Source organism: Dioscorea cayenensis, chromosome 5 (genome assembly GCF_009730915.1).
Source record: "Dioscorea cayenensis subsp. rotundata cultivar TDr96_F1 chromosome 5, TDr96_F1_v2_PseudoChromosome.rev07_lg8_w22 25.fasta, whole genome shotgun sequence".
Lineage (NCBI taxonomy): Eukaryota > Viridiplantae > Streptophyta > Magnoliopsida > Dioscoreales > Dioscoreaceae > Dioscorea > Dioscorea cayenensis.
This window is the reverse complement of record NC_052475.1, coordinates 740,617-758,171: the sequence shown is the minus strand read 5'-3', so window position 1 is coordinate 758,171 and position 17,555 is coordinate 740,617. Positions and strand designations below refer to the sequence as shown.

The following is a 17,555-nucleotide window of genomic DNA, read 5'->3' as shown; positions in this document are numbered from 1 at the left end:
TTAAAATTTTTATTTAAAAAAACTAGTGTTTCATGGCCGTGCTCATAGAGGGGCCTTAAGCCTCTTGTCAGAGAGTTAAAAAACAAAGTCCTTTTTGGGGAAAGGAATCTTGATGTGGCTCTGGGTTTAGGTGTATGATAGCTCAAAGGATGTTGACTCATCAACCAGGGGATGATACCAAACACATCCATTTCAAGGCCTTGATTTAAAATTATTCAAGTGGTCATGCAGCAAAATTTATGCGAAGGTTGATCTTATCAAATATCATCCTCAGTCTATTTTTAATTGATTTCAATGGAGAGCTTGTCAATCTCTCATTGAATACTTGTTTTGTTTGAGTACTATAAAGCACTGAGTGAGGCCAGGCAATGGCCATTGAGTGTGAGAGAGAGAGAGATGACTTAGAAATCAGTTACAAGGAGTGGAGTGGGAATTCTAGTGTAGTTCCTTGCAAAGGTGAAAGACCTCTTATATTAGGACCCACCTTCTTTTCACCCTTCTCTTTTTTTAGACAAGGTCCACAAGGACAAGATCTTCTCTGTACCTGGATGAATTCTAGACTGTGATACTATAAAAGTTGATGACTTTGTTTACATAGTCCCAAGAGAACACACACACACACACACACACACACACACACATACACACAGAGAGGGCCTATGAATTGTCAAGGTCCAAATCAGAGATGATTCAGTGATATAATAAGGGACTCCCATCCCTTGGCCATACTTTAGAGAGAGCCAAAGCTGTGAACCTGATCCTGTTGTGCTGGCACAGAGGTTCATCTTCTCTGAGTCTTGAGATGGTATTTCTATTCTTTCTAGCTTTTCAATTTGCTTGCTTTGTTTTCTTATCCACAAAAAGGAAAAAGGAAAAAAATGTTTTTATTATAATTATTGTAGAGATGATAAGTCTTCACAGATGAAAAGGAGGAAGGTGGAAAAACAAGTGTTTTGGTTTTAGATGGCTAATCAGAGAGTTGGTGAAACTGGGCTTTCAGCTTCAGGACCTTCAAACCAGGCTTTTGGTTATGGAACTCATGGTCATGGCATCCCTTCATCTGCTACCAATTTCTTGTACTAACTTTCAATCTTTTCTTCTTCTTCTTCTTCTTCATGTTATTGAAAGTAGAGAGTTTCATGGAGTTTCTTGCATGTTTAGTGACCAGGAAGGAGCTTCCTATTTTGGGGAGTTGGAGGCTCTCATGCAGGGAGTTGTTGGCATAAGGAGTGATGGAGATCAAAAAGGTATAACCAGTCTCCATTTCCTTTTTCATCTTCACAGAGATCACATGAATCAAGAGAAGTTGGATGGTGTGATTCCCTATTTCATATCTTCTTTTTTTTTATATATAATATATTAAAAAAAAAGAAAAAAAGGTTCTACAAATACAAGAGAGGAAAAGGAATATGTTGCTTTTGAATCACTGACAAAGAGTGCCATTGTTTCTTTCTGATTTATGGACAGCTTTATTTGATCTTCTGCATCTCTTCATCCTTTGCAGTTACAGCAGCTGCTGCTGCAGCAGCAGCCTTTGTCACAAACAGACCTCCTACTCTTGAAATCTTCCCTTCCTGGCCAATGAGATTTCAACAAATTCCCAGGGTATGTTTGGTATTAATGGTGATGGTCCTATTCTCTTTTGACTTGGAATTTTTCATACATTTGGTTTGTTTTTCTCCTCCCTCTTGTGGGTCTTAAGCTGCCTTCCTTGCTCTCTATTGAGATTGTCCTCAGGGAACTTCATTGTCAACAGAGAGCACTGATTCAGGATCAGCCCAAAATACAATTTCCCAGCTGGGATCAGACTCCCCAGTTAGCAAAAAGACCTCATCAGACCAATCCTCTGAGCAACAACAGCAGCAACAACTACAAGAACAGCAAGAGATGATGGTCAGTGATGTCTCTAGGACAGGAACAGAAGCTGCAGCAGCAACAAATCATCAGTCCAGACCCCAAGAAAAGGTACTGTTTGGATTGCTTTCCAATTACCCATTTTATCAATGTCACGAATCCCCAAAAAGGTCATCAAGAAACTGCCGGTGCATTTAAAGTGTTTACTCTTCTCAAACTTCAAGAACTCCAAATTCCCATTTCTCAAAGCATCACTTCTATTTCTGCTTGTTTGACCACAGAAACTTGAGCAAAAATTAAGCAATTTATACATATATACATATAGATAAAATGGAAGAGATTACTATTATTAGTCATTAGTCACTTTTGATGCTAAGAATATTAATATATTCTTTATAGAATGAATATTCTATCAAATGTTTAACTTGCACTCTCACTTTGAACTTATGGTGCAGAGAAGGGTGGCTGGTGTGAGAGATGGAAGAACACTTGATGCAAAGGTTATGAACCTCTCTTATCTTTCTCTCTTTCATCCATTGACATGCTTAATGGATGCTGATTCGGTCTCAAGAGTAAAATTCTCTTTCAGATAATTGATATATTTTGTAATAACAGTGGAAGCCAAGTATACTGGAATCCAATGCTTCATCCACTCACTTAGAAGATGTAAAGAAAAACAAATTATGCTTAAAGCAAAATAAATAAATCTCCAGCTTTTGGTTTATATGTGGATAAATGTATCTGATATTGATTTCTTTATGATTAACAGACACTCAGACGTTTAGCTCAAAATAGAGAAGCAGCCAAGAAGAGCAGGCTGAGAAAGAAGGCATATGTACAACAGTTAGAAAGCAGTAGAATAAAACTCACCCAACTGGAACAAGATCTCCACAGAGCTCGTTCTCAGGTCAAGATCAATTCAAAATTCTCTTCATTTTGCACTCAAAACAATAAAATAATCCACTGATACTGAAAATTTCTTTGTTTTCAGGGATTTCTCCTAGGAACATCAGCTGGTGCAAGTGCAAACATGAGTTCTGGTAAAATTAATCAAACAAGAACAAGAACACTCAACTACTGCACATAACAATTCACTTAACTGTTGTCCTTTGTATGATTTCTGAAAAATGAATGGATGAGCAGGAGCTGCAATGTTCGACATGGAATACGCCCGGTGGCTCGACGAGAGCTTGAAGAACATGACGGAACTGCGAGCAGGATTGCAAGCTCATCTCTGTGACACTGATCTTAGAATTATAGTAGATGAATGCCTGACACACTATGATGAATTCTTTAGACTTAGAGGCATTGCAGCAAAGACCGACGTCTTTCATCTGATCACCGGAATGTGGACTACTCCTGCAGAAAGGTGCTTCCTTTGGATGGGAGGTTTTAGACCTTCTGAGCTTCTCAAGGTCTGTGTATTTCTGTGTATATTATTAGTATGACCTTTGCAATTATACATGCATGATGCATGAAAGTATATATATATATATATAGATGTTAATGTCTGTGCATGCATGTATGTATGTATCTATAGGTTTTGATGCCACAATTGGATCCTGTGACTGAGCAACAACTAGTGGGGATATATAGCCTTCAGCAGTCATCAACTCAAGCTGAAGAAGCACTGTCACAAGGACTTGAACAGCTTCAACATTCTTTGGCTGATACAGTGGCTAGTGGAGCTCTCAGTGTTGGTGATTATGTGGGGAATTACATGGGTCATATGTCCATGGCTCTTGACAAGCTTGCCAACCTTGAAGGCTTTGTTAGACAGGTACATATATATTTAGTCAGCCTTTTTTAATTTATTCTCAGACTTTAGTTCATGTTTAGAGAATAAAAGAAAATTACTAGAGAGCCCCTTTTTTGGAATATTTATTTTTAGAGAATTCAAGTTGGCCCAAACACTGTTTGTTTTCAAAAATAATTATTAAAAAAATATATAGAAGAGTGCAAAGGAGTTATTGAGAAGTTGACTATGTTTCAGGGGCTTTTCAGTAATTTTATGATTGCCAATATAGAGTGATGGCAGTTTAGTAGTTTTTTAAATATTTAAGGGCATTGAAGGTAGGGAGTTTTTTTGGAAGTACACCTGTCACCTCACTAAATGAAGCCAAGGACGAATATCTGCAACTTGCCTTTCATGAGGCTCTGCTCAATTATTCTTATGTCCTTTTTCTTATTCATATTTACCATTCACCCCAGCAACTTCTTTATTTTCTGTATATATATATATATATACATTATATGATTTAGGACAGATACATCAAAGTCATAAGAAATATATTTCTTTTGTTTATGATGAATGGGTTGCTATCTATGAACAGTTTATAGAAAAGAACCAAACTACCTAACCTTCTCATAAGGCCATTAATTTTTTGCTCCCTTTTTTTTATATATTTGAGTATCAATCAATTATATTTATATGCAATAATGCAAGTACATCCAACCACTTCATTTCAACTGCTTTTTTCTAGATGCAAAGTGCTCTTCTTTCTTATTGTATTATTACCATAACTTGCATAATGAATTATGAACTTAGACTTTTTTTTTATTCCAACTATATATACTTCATCCTCTGATCACCTCAAATTTTTCTAAAAAAAACTAGGCTGATAACTTGAGGCAACAAACACTTCATCAACTTCGACGAATCTTAACAATTCGACAAGCAGCGAGATGTTTCTTGGCGATCGGAGAATACTACAATCGTCTTCGTGCTCTGAGTTCACTCTGGGCTTCTCGGCCTCGAGAGTAAGCTTCTTTATCATTACCATTATCATAATTGTCACTATTTATGTGTGTATGTGTGTATATATATATAAAAGATGTATTTAATTATTTATGAACTTCATCAAAAAGTTGAACAACTTCAATATAATGCATGCGCGCAGGACCACACTCAATTATAGACATTGATATAATTTTTTTAGACTTGTGGAAGACTTGGTCATTTTCATGATGAGTAGGTTTATTTACTTACTTTAACCTTCTAATCAATTCCATGCATGAAATTAAACTTTTATGAGACATTTACACATTATATATCAACTTCATCAAAACTTCAACAACTTAAATATGATGCATGTAGGACCACACTCAATTATAGACATTAATATAAGTCTTTCTTCTAGATGTGGAAGACTTAGTCATTTTCTTGATGAGTAGGTTGTGTATATTATTATTACTTGCTTTCACCTTCTAATCAATCTCATGCATGAAAATAAACTTTTTTGAGAGTTTTTATGCTTAATGTTTAGCAGGAACATGTTTGTCCCAGATGAAGGTACCTGCCCTACAACAACTTCAGACATGCAAGTGATTCACCACCAAATACCTGGTCATTTTTCAGCTTTCTGACTTTTTTTTTTTAAAATCAAATATTGCAGACAAATCTTAGAGAGAGAGAGAGAGAGAGAGTGTTTGAAATTGAATGATGGAAATATTATGTTTGCTAATGAGTGTACAAAGGAAATGGCAAGAATGTGGATGTTAAGATGATGAGTAAATTGTAAGGCTAAGTACATTATATTATATATCAGATATATATGAAGAGAACTTAGCGTAGGATATGGATATGATATGCATGTGTTGTTTATTTATTTGATGCATTAATGGATAGGATAGCATGCACCACTAGCTGCATGGGAAGAAGGACAAGTTGGGTGAACTGTGAACATATATCTGTATATATATATTTATATATATTTGCTGCAACAAAATCTTCAATAAATAAATATATGGTGAGTCCCAACAATGGAAGAAGCCAAGGAAAAGTTAAGAAGATGAAGAAGATGAGTGTTAGAAGTACCAAGAATTGAAGAGAGGTGGGGTCCATGTATTCTCTTTCTATATTATAATGCATGCAATTTGGTTTGAGTTTTGGATGTGCCTTTTGTCCCTTTTGAATCCACTCATTTGATTCATTGATTGATTGATTGAAGAAATTTTATGGGTTGAAAGACAAATGCTTGGCCTCTTTCTCATTTTAGAAAAGCTATATATACAATAAAGAGTTGAAAATGCTTGTTGTAATATTAGAAAAGGATTTTAGTTTTCAAAAGTTATATACTGTTTAATTAAAAGATCTTAGTAATGTATTATTGGCTTAAGATTTTAATTTTATCAAGAAAAGAAAATTATAAATTACTTTTAAAAAAAATAGTACATAAACAATATTTATTAATAGAGTTAAAAAAAAGTAATACTCAATACTTAAAAGTGAACTAAAAGATAAACTACAAAAGAAAATAAATTAAACAATAATTACAAATACAATAACTCAAGTCCGCGCATAGAAAATCAAAGTGCTAAAATGACCAAAAGGCATGTGACCTAGTAATATTTTGGGTCTCTTTATTTGGGAGAGACGCGAGTTCGATATCTCCTGATCTCGCTCCCTAGTTTTAAGAGGTGAGAACGAATGATAATTCCACCACCCGTGTACTTCAAAAAGCTAGAATGAGACAAATAGAGATTCTTTCCAAATGGTCTGCAGATGTTGGTGCTTATATTCTTCCATGGCCTGTGGGAACAATTGACCGGCAATTGAAAGCTAAGTTCAACTAATCCTCAATATAAACTATAAAAATAAGAATATATATATATATATATATATGTTCAACACCATCAAGAATATATTTTTCTTTAGAATGAGTAAATAAAATGATAACTCATGCATTACTCATGCCTGATTTCTAACAATGTTTAGAATACTTAACCAATAAGAAGAAGACATTTGTAAGAACTATTAAACATATGCAAGTCAAAAGTACATAAAGAAAATCTCAAAATTTATCCATGGCTTCTGAAAATAAATTATAAAAAAAAACTAAGGATAAGCTTTTCAAGTAACAAAAATTTGAAGTAAACAAAGGCGGCTAACAGTAAGATATAGTCAACAATGAGTAACTAAAAATTATTCAGAATAAGAGTTAACAAACCTTACCAATTGGCTGCAGAACCTGATTTTATATCTGTTCAAGGATGTAAACTTAAATTGGCCAAACCAGTGGCAGGTTTGTGCTGTTCATATCCCTTGACAATTAACTAACTTTATAAATTTATAAAGGTAAAAATGAAGTTCAAGAACAACAGAAAACATTAGTCTGGACTTTAACTTTATAAGGGTATACACACACACACACAAAAAAAAAATCAATGTTGCAAGCTCAATGCTTGAGGTAACACATGATGATTAGTTGGTTCTAAAATAGGAACTAAACATTCTGAAACTTCTAATCAAAAAATAACATTTAGATCGGAAAGGTCATCCATGGGAACATCTAAGCCAACCAGCTCCTCATCATCATCAAGTAGGTCTTCGTCGATATTCAACCAAGACCCAATATCCTGACCCGGCGCACCAAGTCCATCCGCTATATCTAAGATTTCCATTGAATCTGCAGCATCCAGCAACAATTCATCTTCTGAGTTTCTTGATAAATTGTGTGCAGTATTCCCAGACAGCAATTTAACATGTGCAGAACTTTGGCAAAGATCCAAAGAACCTCTTTGACACTTATCAGAAAGTCCATTTCCCACAGAACCTGACGTTAATACACGGTAAGCCTTGCATATAAGCCACAGACCATACAAGCAAAAGAATTACGAAAACGAATGATAAAATTATACATGCTAATATTCATAAACTAAAAAAGCATGTTAGAGAACAATCTTAGTGTCGTACCCGATGCCTGACCCTTATCGGGTGCCACATGTGAGACATTGCTGCAATGTGGAGGTGCAGAGAAGAGTATCTCACGTAAAGCAGGTTCACTGAAGCAGCTTTTCCCAGTCTCCTCGTATTCCTTGCATCTCGCCAAAGTTCGCTTTGCAAAAGTTATTGCGCTCTGCTTAGACAAATTCCTGGCACCCATGTTATGACTTCGACCACACTGTAAAGAAATATATGGTTTTGCAGAATGACAGACTAGCTAATCCTCAAGATGCAACAATTCAAATTAGTCTTACAACCGAAGCACACTAAAGCCAAATAAACAATTATAAAGATAATTATCATGATAAATCAAACAACTATTACTTCAAAGAAAGAATTTAAGAGACTAATAGATGAGATGATTGTTTGCATTGGCATGGCAGAAGCAATAGAAAGTCTGATAATAAATGTTCATTTTCACTCCATAGGAAACAAACAAGGAAAACAAACAGATAAATGCAGGGTTTTTTTTTTTTTTCTTTTTTCTGAAAAGCCACAACACAAATGCAAATACTTGTGAATTCAGCGCAAACACAAAATAAATAAATAATTGTCATCTTGAATAAAGCCACTGATAACAATTACCATCAGTTTTTGGTAAGCCATTTCAACAAGTTTATCCAACGCAAGTTGTTCAAGGTTCCTGCAGAACAAGCAATAGAATTTATTTCACCATTGGTAGAACATGTAAATAGAGGACAATCTAAAGCACAAAAGTTGGTACCTGTCCTCAATTTCTTTTGCATTTTGCATGGCCTTCTCTATTTTATTCAACTGTCTTCTCCTGTAATTCACCTATAATGCCAGTACAGTGTCAACACTGGTACAGGAAAAGAAAGGCACAGCATGAAAATTAATTATAAAAATAACAACTGGTAGAACATATTCCCACAAAATAAGTTATCATGTATTCCCAAGGAAAACAAAATGAGCTCTGTGCAATGTAAACTATTTGCTATTCAACACTGCTCAATGCAGTTTGGTTCCCAAACCAAACAATAAGTATAACTTGAAGCATTACTTGCATTCTCAAATCATAAAAACATGATAATTTCCATCCACAATGCAACGAGAAAGGATAAACAGGAGGACAAGGTGATAGACTGTAAATAATATGATAATGAAAGGATTTTAACAGACAATATTATATCAAATAGGGTCATAAAGCCACAGAACTACAAAAGAAAATTGATCTTGTAAAAACAACCTGTTCATAAAGCCTCAACTTGAGTTCTGCTAAATCTATATCTATCTCAGAATCTTCTTCCTCAGATCGCCCCTTCTGGAACAATACAAATGTGAGAAAGAAATAAGTAATTTACTGAGATAGTAGTTAGCTTTCATAAGAAACTGAGATAGTAGTTAGCTTTCATAAGAAATTTCCTTCTGAAACTTTGTAAGAAATATGTTTAGAAAAAAAGCGAAATGTCACAGTGGTATTTAAAAACAAAGGTCATGGAAGGTTAGGACAAATGAAATGAGAAATCAAATAAAATTTAAACCACGATTAGACATAGAATAGAAATCTTAGTTATCCAAGTGAGTACCCTGGTTCTCTGGCGCTCAATTTACATTAGTGAGATGCAAATTTACTAGGTATTAATTATGAAGAACCTACCCTTGTCTCTGGGTGTATATCTATAATGCTCTGTTCCATTAAGACCTTTTCATTCAGAGGCATGCCCTCATTGCAGCACCCACTTGAAACAGCAGAAAAATCAGCACCCAAGTTTTGCAGGCAGTCTGAACTAGTTCGTGACAGATTCTGGGAAAGAACATTATCTGAATGTTCTAAAGTGATATTTTCATGCACCAGGTCATCACCAAACACAAGATCTTGGGCATTGAGATTTCCAAAGTGAATGGCTGCAGTACACTTCTGACTACCAAAGGCACTTTCCACCTTTGATACAGGTTTCCTATGATCAGACTCTTTATGATCATCTTCTGCAGTATCTGCACCATAAGGGGAAAAACTGTTTAAATGCTGATAAAAGGTGTACCCTGATTGCTGTCATAGTCCAACATTTTCAATCCTACAATAAAGGCAGAAAGAAGATTTCCACTAGAGAAATATTCTTCTGACCAGGCTTTGTGTTTCTGATCTATTAGAAACTTTTTTAGGTAGACAATGACTCGCCTGAAAAAACAGAATCCACATCTTTGTTGTTGTCATCCTTGTTTCTTCGACTTCCTTGTAATTTTGTTGAAAAAGAACCCTTCGGCAGGGGAATTTCTGCACAACCAATCACATCCTGAAAAGGAGAGGCTCAGATACAGCATATCTATACAGGATACTATTAAAGATGATTGACCACACAATAGCAAACATAACCATAAAGAAAAAAAAAATACTGCTAATACCAAATAGGCTACAATAAACCAATTAAAACACCACATATTCATAACAGCACATTTCGCTCACATGCCAGGCACTTGTTAGCCAGGCATTCAAAATGATATGTAGTGCACAAGAGACCTGGCATCACACTATAAATCATACCACAGTGCAAAACATGGAACAACATTTTTATCCCTGAATATAAGCACAAGAGGTAGTGGCAGAAGCCATACTAGGTTAATGACACTGAGAAACAAGGAGTCCAAATTACATGGAAGAGCTACATAGCCAAAGTAAACTTCAAATATACTGTGGTAACCATTGTTTTGTGCCCATCTTCAGGCATGCGGGACAAGGTCTAATAAAGTCGGTTCACCAAATTTACTTGCTATGAAGGTTAGTCAGCAAGGAGTTAAACATGTTTAGAAGGCAATAGCAAAAAAAGAAGTTCAAGTGAAATATAAAAAATAAAAAATAAAAAGAATAAGAGAAATCAAAAAATTAGAATGCATTTGCCTGCTGCATCACATAGCTTATGTCCTTTGGATCAGCAAAAGAGAAAATGGGTTCAACTGTCTTCCAGAAATTACTCGAGCATGCAGCACCTGCAAAGAGACATAAGTTCAAGATCAAATAAATCAAAATGACAGAAGTATTGCCAGTATGTTAGGTATGACACATACAACTTGCATTCCGAGCAGCATTGGCAGCTGCTATCAGTTCTTGCTTATCAGCATTTGATTTGTCTGCAAAGACATGACAGATAAGATGTTGAACAAGTAAAGAAAACTATGGTTATCAGTGCTTTTACATAGAAATAACAAAGAAGGAAGCTACGTATTCTAATAATCATTCAAATCTAGGGGACAGACTATTTAAATATTGACCTGAATGTCCATAAGCTTTACAATGCGATATCATGGAAGGATGGCCAATCCTACTGCAAGAATGAGTCACATTCAAATGAAAATTAAGAGGCTATTAGTAATTAAGGTTAAAACAAGAAAGCCATATAGAAGGTTGAGGACCTCTCATTCTTATTCGAACAGGACCTCTGACTTTTGGGTGGCCTGCTGGTTTCTTCATGGTCCAGTTCCTTCACAAATGACAAATGTGCTTTTGACCTCTTTAAGCATCTTCCACTCGTAGTTTGTCTCAGAATTCCATCTCCAATTTCAGGCTTGGATGAAACATTCTTTCTTGCAGGAAAGACAGTACTTGCCACTCTATTTACAGAATTAAGATCCCCTTTATGTGCTACATCATCATCAGCTGATTTGTCACACTCGCCATCAGCGGCACCCTGATTCCTCACTCTTCAGAAATCCAGCTAGAGATGGAATTTCCCCAGCTTGTAGTTTTAAGTGTGGGGTATTATAAAGTACGTCCAAGGAAAGTAAAGTCCCACCAGATGATTCAGTAGGTTCTAATCTTGTACCAGAATCAGCACCTGGAAAGCCATCTGCCAAGATGTTGGAATCATCAAGGCTTAAGCCAGGGGAAAATACATTTGCCCTCCTTGCACAGCACGTCTCTAGTGGATGGTGGACGATACATTGAGCAACAGGATAGGAATCACATTCCACAGGCAAAGGGCGCTTATTGTTAACGGTCCAAGACAAGGACTGAACTTCATTTGAGGAAGGAAGTTGTTCCTGTGCAGTGGGACAGAAAGCTGATCCTATAGCCTTGTTTGAGGAAGGCAATTGGCTCCGTGAAATAGGAGATAGAGGCGATCCTGTGAGTAAGGGATGCATGTCGTTGATTGTGCCAGACAATGCCTGGACTTCGTTTGAGGAACAGAGTTGCTTGCATGCAATGGGACAAGAACCTGACCATTCAGGCAAGGGAAGTTCATGATTAACAGCCCCAGGTAATGCCAGGACTTCATTTGAGGAAGCTAGTTGGTCCCCTGCATCGTTTTCTGGTGGCTGCTGAAAGTTAAAAGATGAGTTCAACAGAACACCAGTCATCGGTATTCCAGATGTATTTATTTCGATTGAAGTGCTCTGGCTTCCCATTCGCACTTCCTCTTGGATATTTAGGCTGCATAGAAGTGCAATACAAAAAGATTATAATTGACAAAATGACAGAGGGAAAGACCACATAATTATAGAAAAATAATCTCTCCCCATACAAGCATAAACATTAGAAACAATTACTTGGTCTTCTTAGCCGTGCAAAGATATTAACTCTAAATTATGACAAAATAAGAAATATGTAATAGCACTTAGCACAAGCGTGATAGCACTTATCATACAAGCAGACTTACTTATGCTTTCCTTTTGTTCTCATTAGCTCTTCCTGCAGTCCAGAAGCAGAATCCATTCCCTCCTTTGCAATTGAGATACCGCCCATATCAAATCGAGGTTTAACTTGTAAGCTGCCACTGCTTTGCAGGGAATTAACATCCATTGAGTCGCTTCCAATGATTATGTTTGATGATGCAGCTCTGCAAAAATTTGAAAATCATAAGCCAACTCATGATATTGATTAAATTTATCCAATCATACAAAGCAAGTTTACTAAATTTTTCCAGTGATTACTAACATCTTCTGCAGCCTGTTGATGTGATCCCTACTCTCATTTGATAAAGAGATACCATCCAGATCATTTCTAGGTGTGATTTGTGCGCGGTCACTACCCAACAGAGAATTAACAATCATCTTGTTGCTACCAACAATTTCATCCAATCCAGCCCCGCAAAGTCTTAGAAATCATAAACCAACCATTGAAATTAATAAAATCTAATTACACAAGAAAACTTATTGATGTTTTAGCACATATGTCCTGCAAGTAAACTTACCTATGTTTTCCCTTTGTTATTATTTGGTCCTCCAACAGATCAGTAGAGCCATCCATTCTCTCATTAGGAAGAGAGAGACCATATGTATCATTTCTAGAGATGACCTCTGTGCTGTGACTACTCAATGGGGGATTAGCATCAACATTGTCGTTTCCAACAATTCTATTCAGTGGCCCGACTCTGTAAAGATTTGGAAATCGTAAACGAATCAGTAATATTAATTAAATCAGATCATTTGAGGAATTACATCCACAAATCTAGTGCTTGCCCAAAAACAAGATTTCTGCCCTGCCTAGCATGTACACAACAAGCTGACCAGGTATGTTCTTCATAGGATAAAAAATGTGATGTTAAAAACAGATAAGGATTTCATTGGACAGTAAGTGAGCAGTTCCATCAAATACGTCATATGAAGGCGGTGGCTTGTAACAAGTAATTACTAAACTAAGACTAGAAAAATGTATCTTGACATCCAAATAGGAAGCAGTTTACAGAACTTGGGAGCAATTTAGAGGAGAACCTGGAACCAATCCCTTCATATGATTGTGAAAGAGGTTCACAACTAGGATATTGTTGAATTGCCATTCTAAGCTCTTGATCAGCATCAGCAGTACTAATTACCACCTTGCCAAATGAAATTTTCCCTCCCAAATTTTTATCCCACACATCGCCTCCAGCTGGAAGGCCATGAATCTGGCCCGCAGAAGAAATTGGAGCACTGCTGCAAGTCTGATGAAAAGTTTTGTCAATCTCTACATGCCTTTGTCTTTCATTGTCTAATGATAGGACTTCCCTCAAAGGAACAGTCCCACCCCCTTCCACCTACATTAGACAAGCAGGAAGCACAATGGTGTTCACGGTCAAACATGAGAACAAAAATTCTAATTTTTCTGTTGATATTGATTCAAAAGCAACATTATAAGAATGCAGGCAGCAAGATATTTATAAATTGAAATAGTACCAAGTAAAGAGTACAAAATCCTTCTCTCAAGTAAAGTAGGAAATGCAGAACACTGACTGTCGTATGAAGCTTTGAAAAATGCACAATTGAGTATCTGGGACAAAGTGTGCAATATCACAGCTTGCTTAAAAATACAAACCCATATTCCTGCCACCAATGAGTGTATACATTTATCTGTAACACTTTCTTTAGCTGTGTTTCATGATCATTGAACAAGAAATTTTGGCAGGTCATGATGAGTTCAATCTCCTATCTTCAACAAACACAAACTACATTTTCCACTCAATGAGATTTCTGTCTGATGCTATTTCCGGCACTTAACCAATTTCAGTATGGAATCATTCAAGAGTTTGCCTCTATCCCAGATCACAGATATGCTATACCTTCAGCTAATTTCCTAGACTAAATGACTGGCAGTGATTTCTGACACTCTATAAGTAGCTATGGTTGATGTCTGAAAGTTTTCCAATTTATCCCACAATAGGTAATTAAGTAGCTACTTGAATGGAACGGATTAAAAAACAATTGCTTCACTACGTCAAATTTATTCAAAGAGGAGAAAAAACAATGAGTAGTACCTTGCGCAGTTGGAGCACTCTAGCAAGCTTGCTTTAAAACCCTTTAGTCCCTCCAATGTTCTTGGAGGGATAGGCTTGGACTGAACAAACCTGATTGAATGGTCTTCCATAGTAAAACAAATATCTTTCTAAAACTTGCCAGAGCAAGCGTACTCCTGCTCACTCAGAGTAAAATGAATCTAGTACTGAATCCCATGACAGAGGCAGGCTACCATAAAAACACGCTGAATTTCTCAATGTGCTAGGCCCAGATGCCAGCATTTGATTGTCCCCTCTCGAAGCTCCCCAACTGACCCAAAAGAACACCTGGGTATGAACCGCTGCCCAGTTGGATACGAGAGGAAAATGTTGAACCATTGTGTCTACTCAAACCCGTCCCCATTCTAAACTCTCAAGCTTCACACCATTTCACTAGACACTGAGAATTTCAGCAAAAACAAAACACTAATTCCACAAGAAACCAAGCAAAAGCTGATGATAGACTTCCACTAGGAAAAAAATGGCATCTTGGCACACTCTAGACGAAGAAATGCAGCAGAAGATCCTAGCTTGAATAGAAAAAGGGAACAGGACAGTTGAGGCAACAAAAGGAAATTCCAAGATCCACTGAAGCAAACAAGAATCGATGTAGCCACTGAACAGCCACAAAATGCACAAATTTATCACTGGATAAACACAAACAACCTCAAGAACAATGAAAATCACCACCCAAACAGCCATAATTTTAAATCAGCACCCCAAACTCCAAGCACGAGAAACAACCATTGAAGCAACAAAGAGCCAAGACAATGAACCAGAACAAACGGAATCAGGACAAAACGATAACCAGAAAACCACATCCTTGTTATGAGAACTCCAACGAGAATCCTTACAAGTTGAATCGGATTAACCTAGAGGATGAATTGGAACAGTGGAAGCAACCCCAGTGGAAGAGAAATCAAGAGAATTGGGGCTCCGGAAACAAACCCCAAATACAAGGAGAAGCACGAAAGCATGCATTTTCCGATCGGAGCGGGTAAAGGACAGAATTAGACGAAATTTTGAACTCCTCGAGCCGCCGCCAACGCCGCCGTCGTCGGGGAGGAGACCTCCGACGACGAACGAGCGGCATTGGAGAGCTAGAGAGAAGAATGTGCGCTAATGAGAGGAGCGAAAGCACGTCTTATACCAGCGCTTCGTTTTGACCATCCATATGCTTCGAGATATGTTTTTTTTATTCCTAATCTCGAGGCAATAACATGTCTCGAAGACCGTGTTTAAGTTTAAACTGAACTTCCCTCGTCTTTATGACACGGCATGATATGTGTTAACACTTACGACAAAAACATTTCCATATTTAAGCTAACTCTATTTAATTAAAATATATGAAATTATTAGAATGATTTTTTGTTACGATAACTCTCATTATATGTAACTCTTTCTTCTGTTTATAGCCTAAAGGATGACCATGTGATTAATCTATCTGTTGGTGCCTATGGCGACCATATAAGTGTTGGTAACTCTTATACAAAAAAGTTGATAATTTAACTCTCTTTTAAATTATGGTTGAGGATTTAAGATATAAGTTGGGTGAATCATCCGCATCGTTGATATAAAATGGATAATAATCATTTTCTGGTTTTGGCACATTTATTTCTTTTTTTTTAGATTAGATAATCATTTTTAGTAATTTTAGACTGTCCATATAATCTATGTCTTTCCTTTATAATTCTGTTGCTATCTGTACTTCTATTGTGTGCATCAGTTATTCTTTTTGTATTTGTTTTAAATTATCTAATAAAATCGGTAATTTATCTATTGAAAAACCAAATAAATATATAAACCATGAAAACCTTTGAATTGAATTGAATAAATGCATGATAAGAAATATATTTATCGGAAAAAAATGAAGCCATGGAACACTAAGAAAATAATTGTTATGGAAGAACACAAAAAAGGATAATATGAACTTACATCAAATATATTGTAATCTAAGTCGTTTATATCATCCCAGGGCATATTATTGTCGATCTTCTCTTCCATTCTTCTCCCTATGCTTCTTTTGAACCTATTAAAAACACAGTAATTAAAGAAAAGAGAAACAAAAAATATGTGTATAGATATACATTTCTTTTGAGATACTTTATTTAAAAACTTTATCACGACTAAATTAATAATAATTTTTTTTATAAACAATATAAGAAAAAACAATAGATGTGCCAATACTTCAACCTGTGTTCACTTTTTTACTCTTTGAATTGAATGAGAGTTTGCTTCACGTTTGTTCCCTGCAAGTTGGAGAAATCATTGATTTATCTATATTAATTCTTTTAGCAATTTAAATCTAAAAAAAATAAATCACCAAATGTAAATCACATAAATTTAAAAATAATGGAGTGGAAAAGGTAAAACACAAAAATTGTGCAGAGAAAATAGAAAGCGATGCAAAGGCAATGTTGAAAACTAGTCATATTTTTACCTTCGTCACTTTCCCCTCACTTAAAATATTTTACGACATTGAAGTTTTACTCCGCCCCTTTCACTTACACATATAGTAATATCCTCTTCATCTACGAGTGTATCTATTGATATTATTCTCATTTGTATATTTGAATACCACTAACATTAATTTTTAAAAAATATAGTTAACTTTATAATATGTTTGATAACATAAAATTGATAAAAACTAAAAAGACAGTAAATATATACATAAAAAATCAAAATCGAGTATAAAAGGAAAAACAACTGACAGGCAAAAATAGGAGTTGCTTCTATAATGATATAGATGCTTCAACTTAATTTATCGTCTTTATCAATTTCTTACAAAAGATACATTTTCTATTGTGTGATTCTTCAAAAAGATGAGATTTTTCCTCCTTCATCATGTAGTTATTAGTAGATCGATCGCAGACCATGATCGCAAACAGAATAAATAAAAATTACAAAGATAAAAAAAAAAACCATGTATATCATAAAAATAATCGATAAAAGATGATAAGAAGAAAAACACCTAAATGAAAATAAAAGACCCCATGATAGCAGGGTTAAACTTCAAGTCGTGTTGTTGTCTTCGTCAATCTCCTCTTATAACAGATGTTTCACAAGAACTAGACTTTCAGGAAAAAAAAAATGAAAATTCACTACGCCCCTTTTGGCGATTTATAGACAATTTTTTAAAGATAATTAAAAATGAGATATTATTAGCAATAAATACAATGGTTTTATAATAAATTTAAAATAAATTTAAATAAATAAATACCCTTGAAATATCTTGACCACCCCTGTCCATATACATGTAACCATCCATAAAA

General features: G+C 35.6%; 3 protein-coding genes across 8 annotated transcripts; 1 reads left to right on the top strand and 2 right to left on the bottom strand.

Moving 5' to 3' along the window:
* Window positions 1-404: 404 nt before the first annotated feature.
* On the top strand, window positions 405-5,418 carry LOC120260347 (transcription factor TGA2.2-like). Of its 5 annotated transcripts, none has more exons than XM_039267797.1 (12): window positions 405-805; window positions 922-1,076; window positions 1,162-1,247; window positions 1,505-1,605; window positions 1,738-1,965; window positions 2,310-2,354; window positions 2,624-2,761; window positions 2,846-2,894; window positions 2,998-3,269; window positions 3,395-3,634; window positions 4,472-4,614; window positions 5,121-5,418. In XM_039267797.1, exons 2-12 carry the CDS (start codon window positions 964-966, stop codon window positions 5,218-5,220), a joined length of 1,515 nt encoding a protein of 504 aa, XP_039123731.1. In that variant the 5' UTR covers window positions 405-805; window positions 922-963; the 3' UTR covers window positions 5,221-5,418. The 5 variants fall into 5 exon arrangements, with proteins under 5 accessions (XP_039123731.1, XP_039123732.1, XP_039123730.1 ...); XM_039267798.1 differs by having other exon boundaries at window positions 913-1,076; XM_039267796.1 differs by having other exon boundaries at window positions 903-1,076.
* A 1,520-nt stretch (window positions 5,419-6,938) lies between these two features.
* LOC120260947 lies at window positions 6,939-11,205 on the bottom strand. Its single transcript, XM_039268542.1, has 11 exons — window positions 10,949-11,205; window positions 10,808-10,860; window positions 10,604-10,666; window positions 10,437-10,525; window positions 9,720-9,834; window positions 9,198-9,535; window positions 8,787-8,861; window positions 8,304-8,374; window positions 8,165-8,222; window positions 7,550-7,757; window positions 6,939-7,409 (listed from the first exon to the last, which is right to left on the bottom strand). Exons 2-11 carry the CDS (start codon window positions 10,839-10,841, stop codon window positions 7,102-7,104), a joined length of 1,359 nt encoding a protein of 452 aa, XP_039124476.1. The 5' UTR covers window positions 10,842-10,860; window positions 10,949-11,205; the 3' UTR covers window positions 6,939-7,101.
* On the bottom strand, window positions 11,195-15,396 carry LOC120260948. Of its 2 annotated transcripts, XM_039268543.1 has the most exons (6): window positions 14,266-15,396; window positions 13,247-13,548; window positions 12,727-12,906; window positions 12,471-12,629; window positions 12,193-12,372; window positions 11,195-11,966 (listed from the first exon to the last, which is right to left on the bottom strand). In XM_039268543.1, exons 2-6 carry the CDS (start codon window positions 13,309-13,311, stop codon window positions 11,213-11,215), a joined length of 1,338 nt encoding a protein of 445 aa, XP_039124477.1. In that variant the 5' UTR covers window positions 13,312-13,548; window positions 14,266-15,396; the 3' UTR covers window positions 11,195-11,212. The 2 variants fall into 2 exon arrangements, with proteins under 2 accessions (XP_039124477.1, XP_039124478.1); XM_039268544.1 differs by lacking the exon at window positions 12,471-12,629.
* Window positions 15,397-17,555: the final 2,159 nt, after the last annotated feature.

Bases quoted from the DNA above. Each gene is read 5' to 3' on its own strand.
- LOC120260947 (XM_039268542.1), bottom strand. From the start codon at position 10,841: ATGATATCGCATTGTAAAGCTTATGGACATTCAG. The intron at 7,758-8,164 runs GTAATTGTTATC...ATTTCTTTACAG, and splicing joins TGGCTTACCAAAAACTGATG to TGTGGTCGAAGTCATAACAT. The intron at 7,410-7,549 runs GTACGACACTAA...TATTAACGTCAG, and splicing joins CGATAAGGGTCAGGCATCGG to GTTCTGTGGGAAATGGACTT.
- LOC120260948 (XM_039268543.1), bottom strand. From the start codon at position 13,311: ATGGCAATTCAACAATATCCTAGTTGTGAACCTCTTTCACAATCATAT. The intron at 12,907-13,246 runs GTTCTCCTCTAA...AAATCTTTACAG, and splicing joins TATGAAGGGATTGGTTCCAG to AGTCGGGCCACTGAATAGAA. The intron at 12,373-12,470 runs GTTAGTAATCAC...AAATTTTTGCAG, and splicing joins ATCAACAGGCTGCAGAAGAT to AGCTGCATCATCAAACATAA.
- LOC120260347 (XM_039267794.1), top strand. From the start codon at position 1,031: ATGGAACTCATGGTCATGGCATCCCTTCATCTGCTACCAATTTCTTGT. The intron at 2,895-2,997 runs GTAAAATTAATC...ATGGATGAGCAG, and splicing joins AAGTGCAAACATGAGTTCTG to GAGCTGCAATGTTCGACATG. The intron at 3,270-3,394 runs GTCTGTGTATTT...ATGTATCTATAG, and splicing joins GACCTTCTGAGCTTCTCAAG to GTTTTGATGCCACAATTGGA.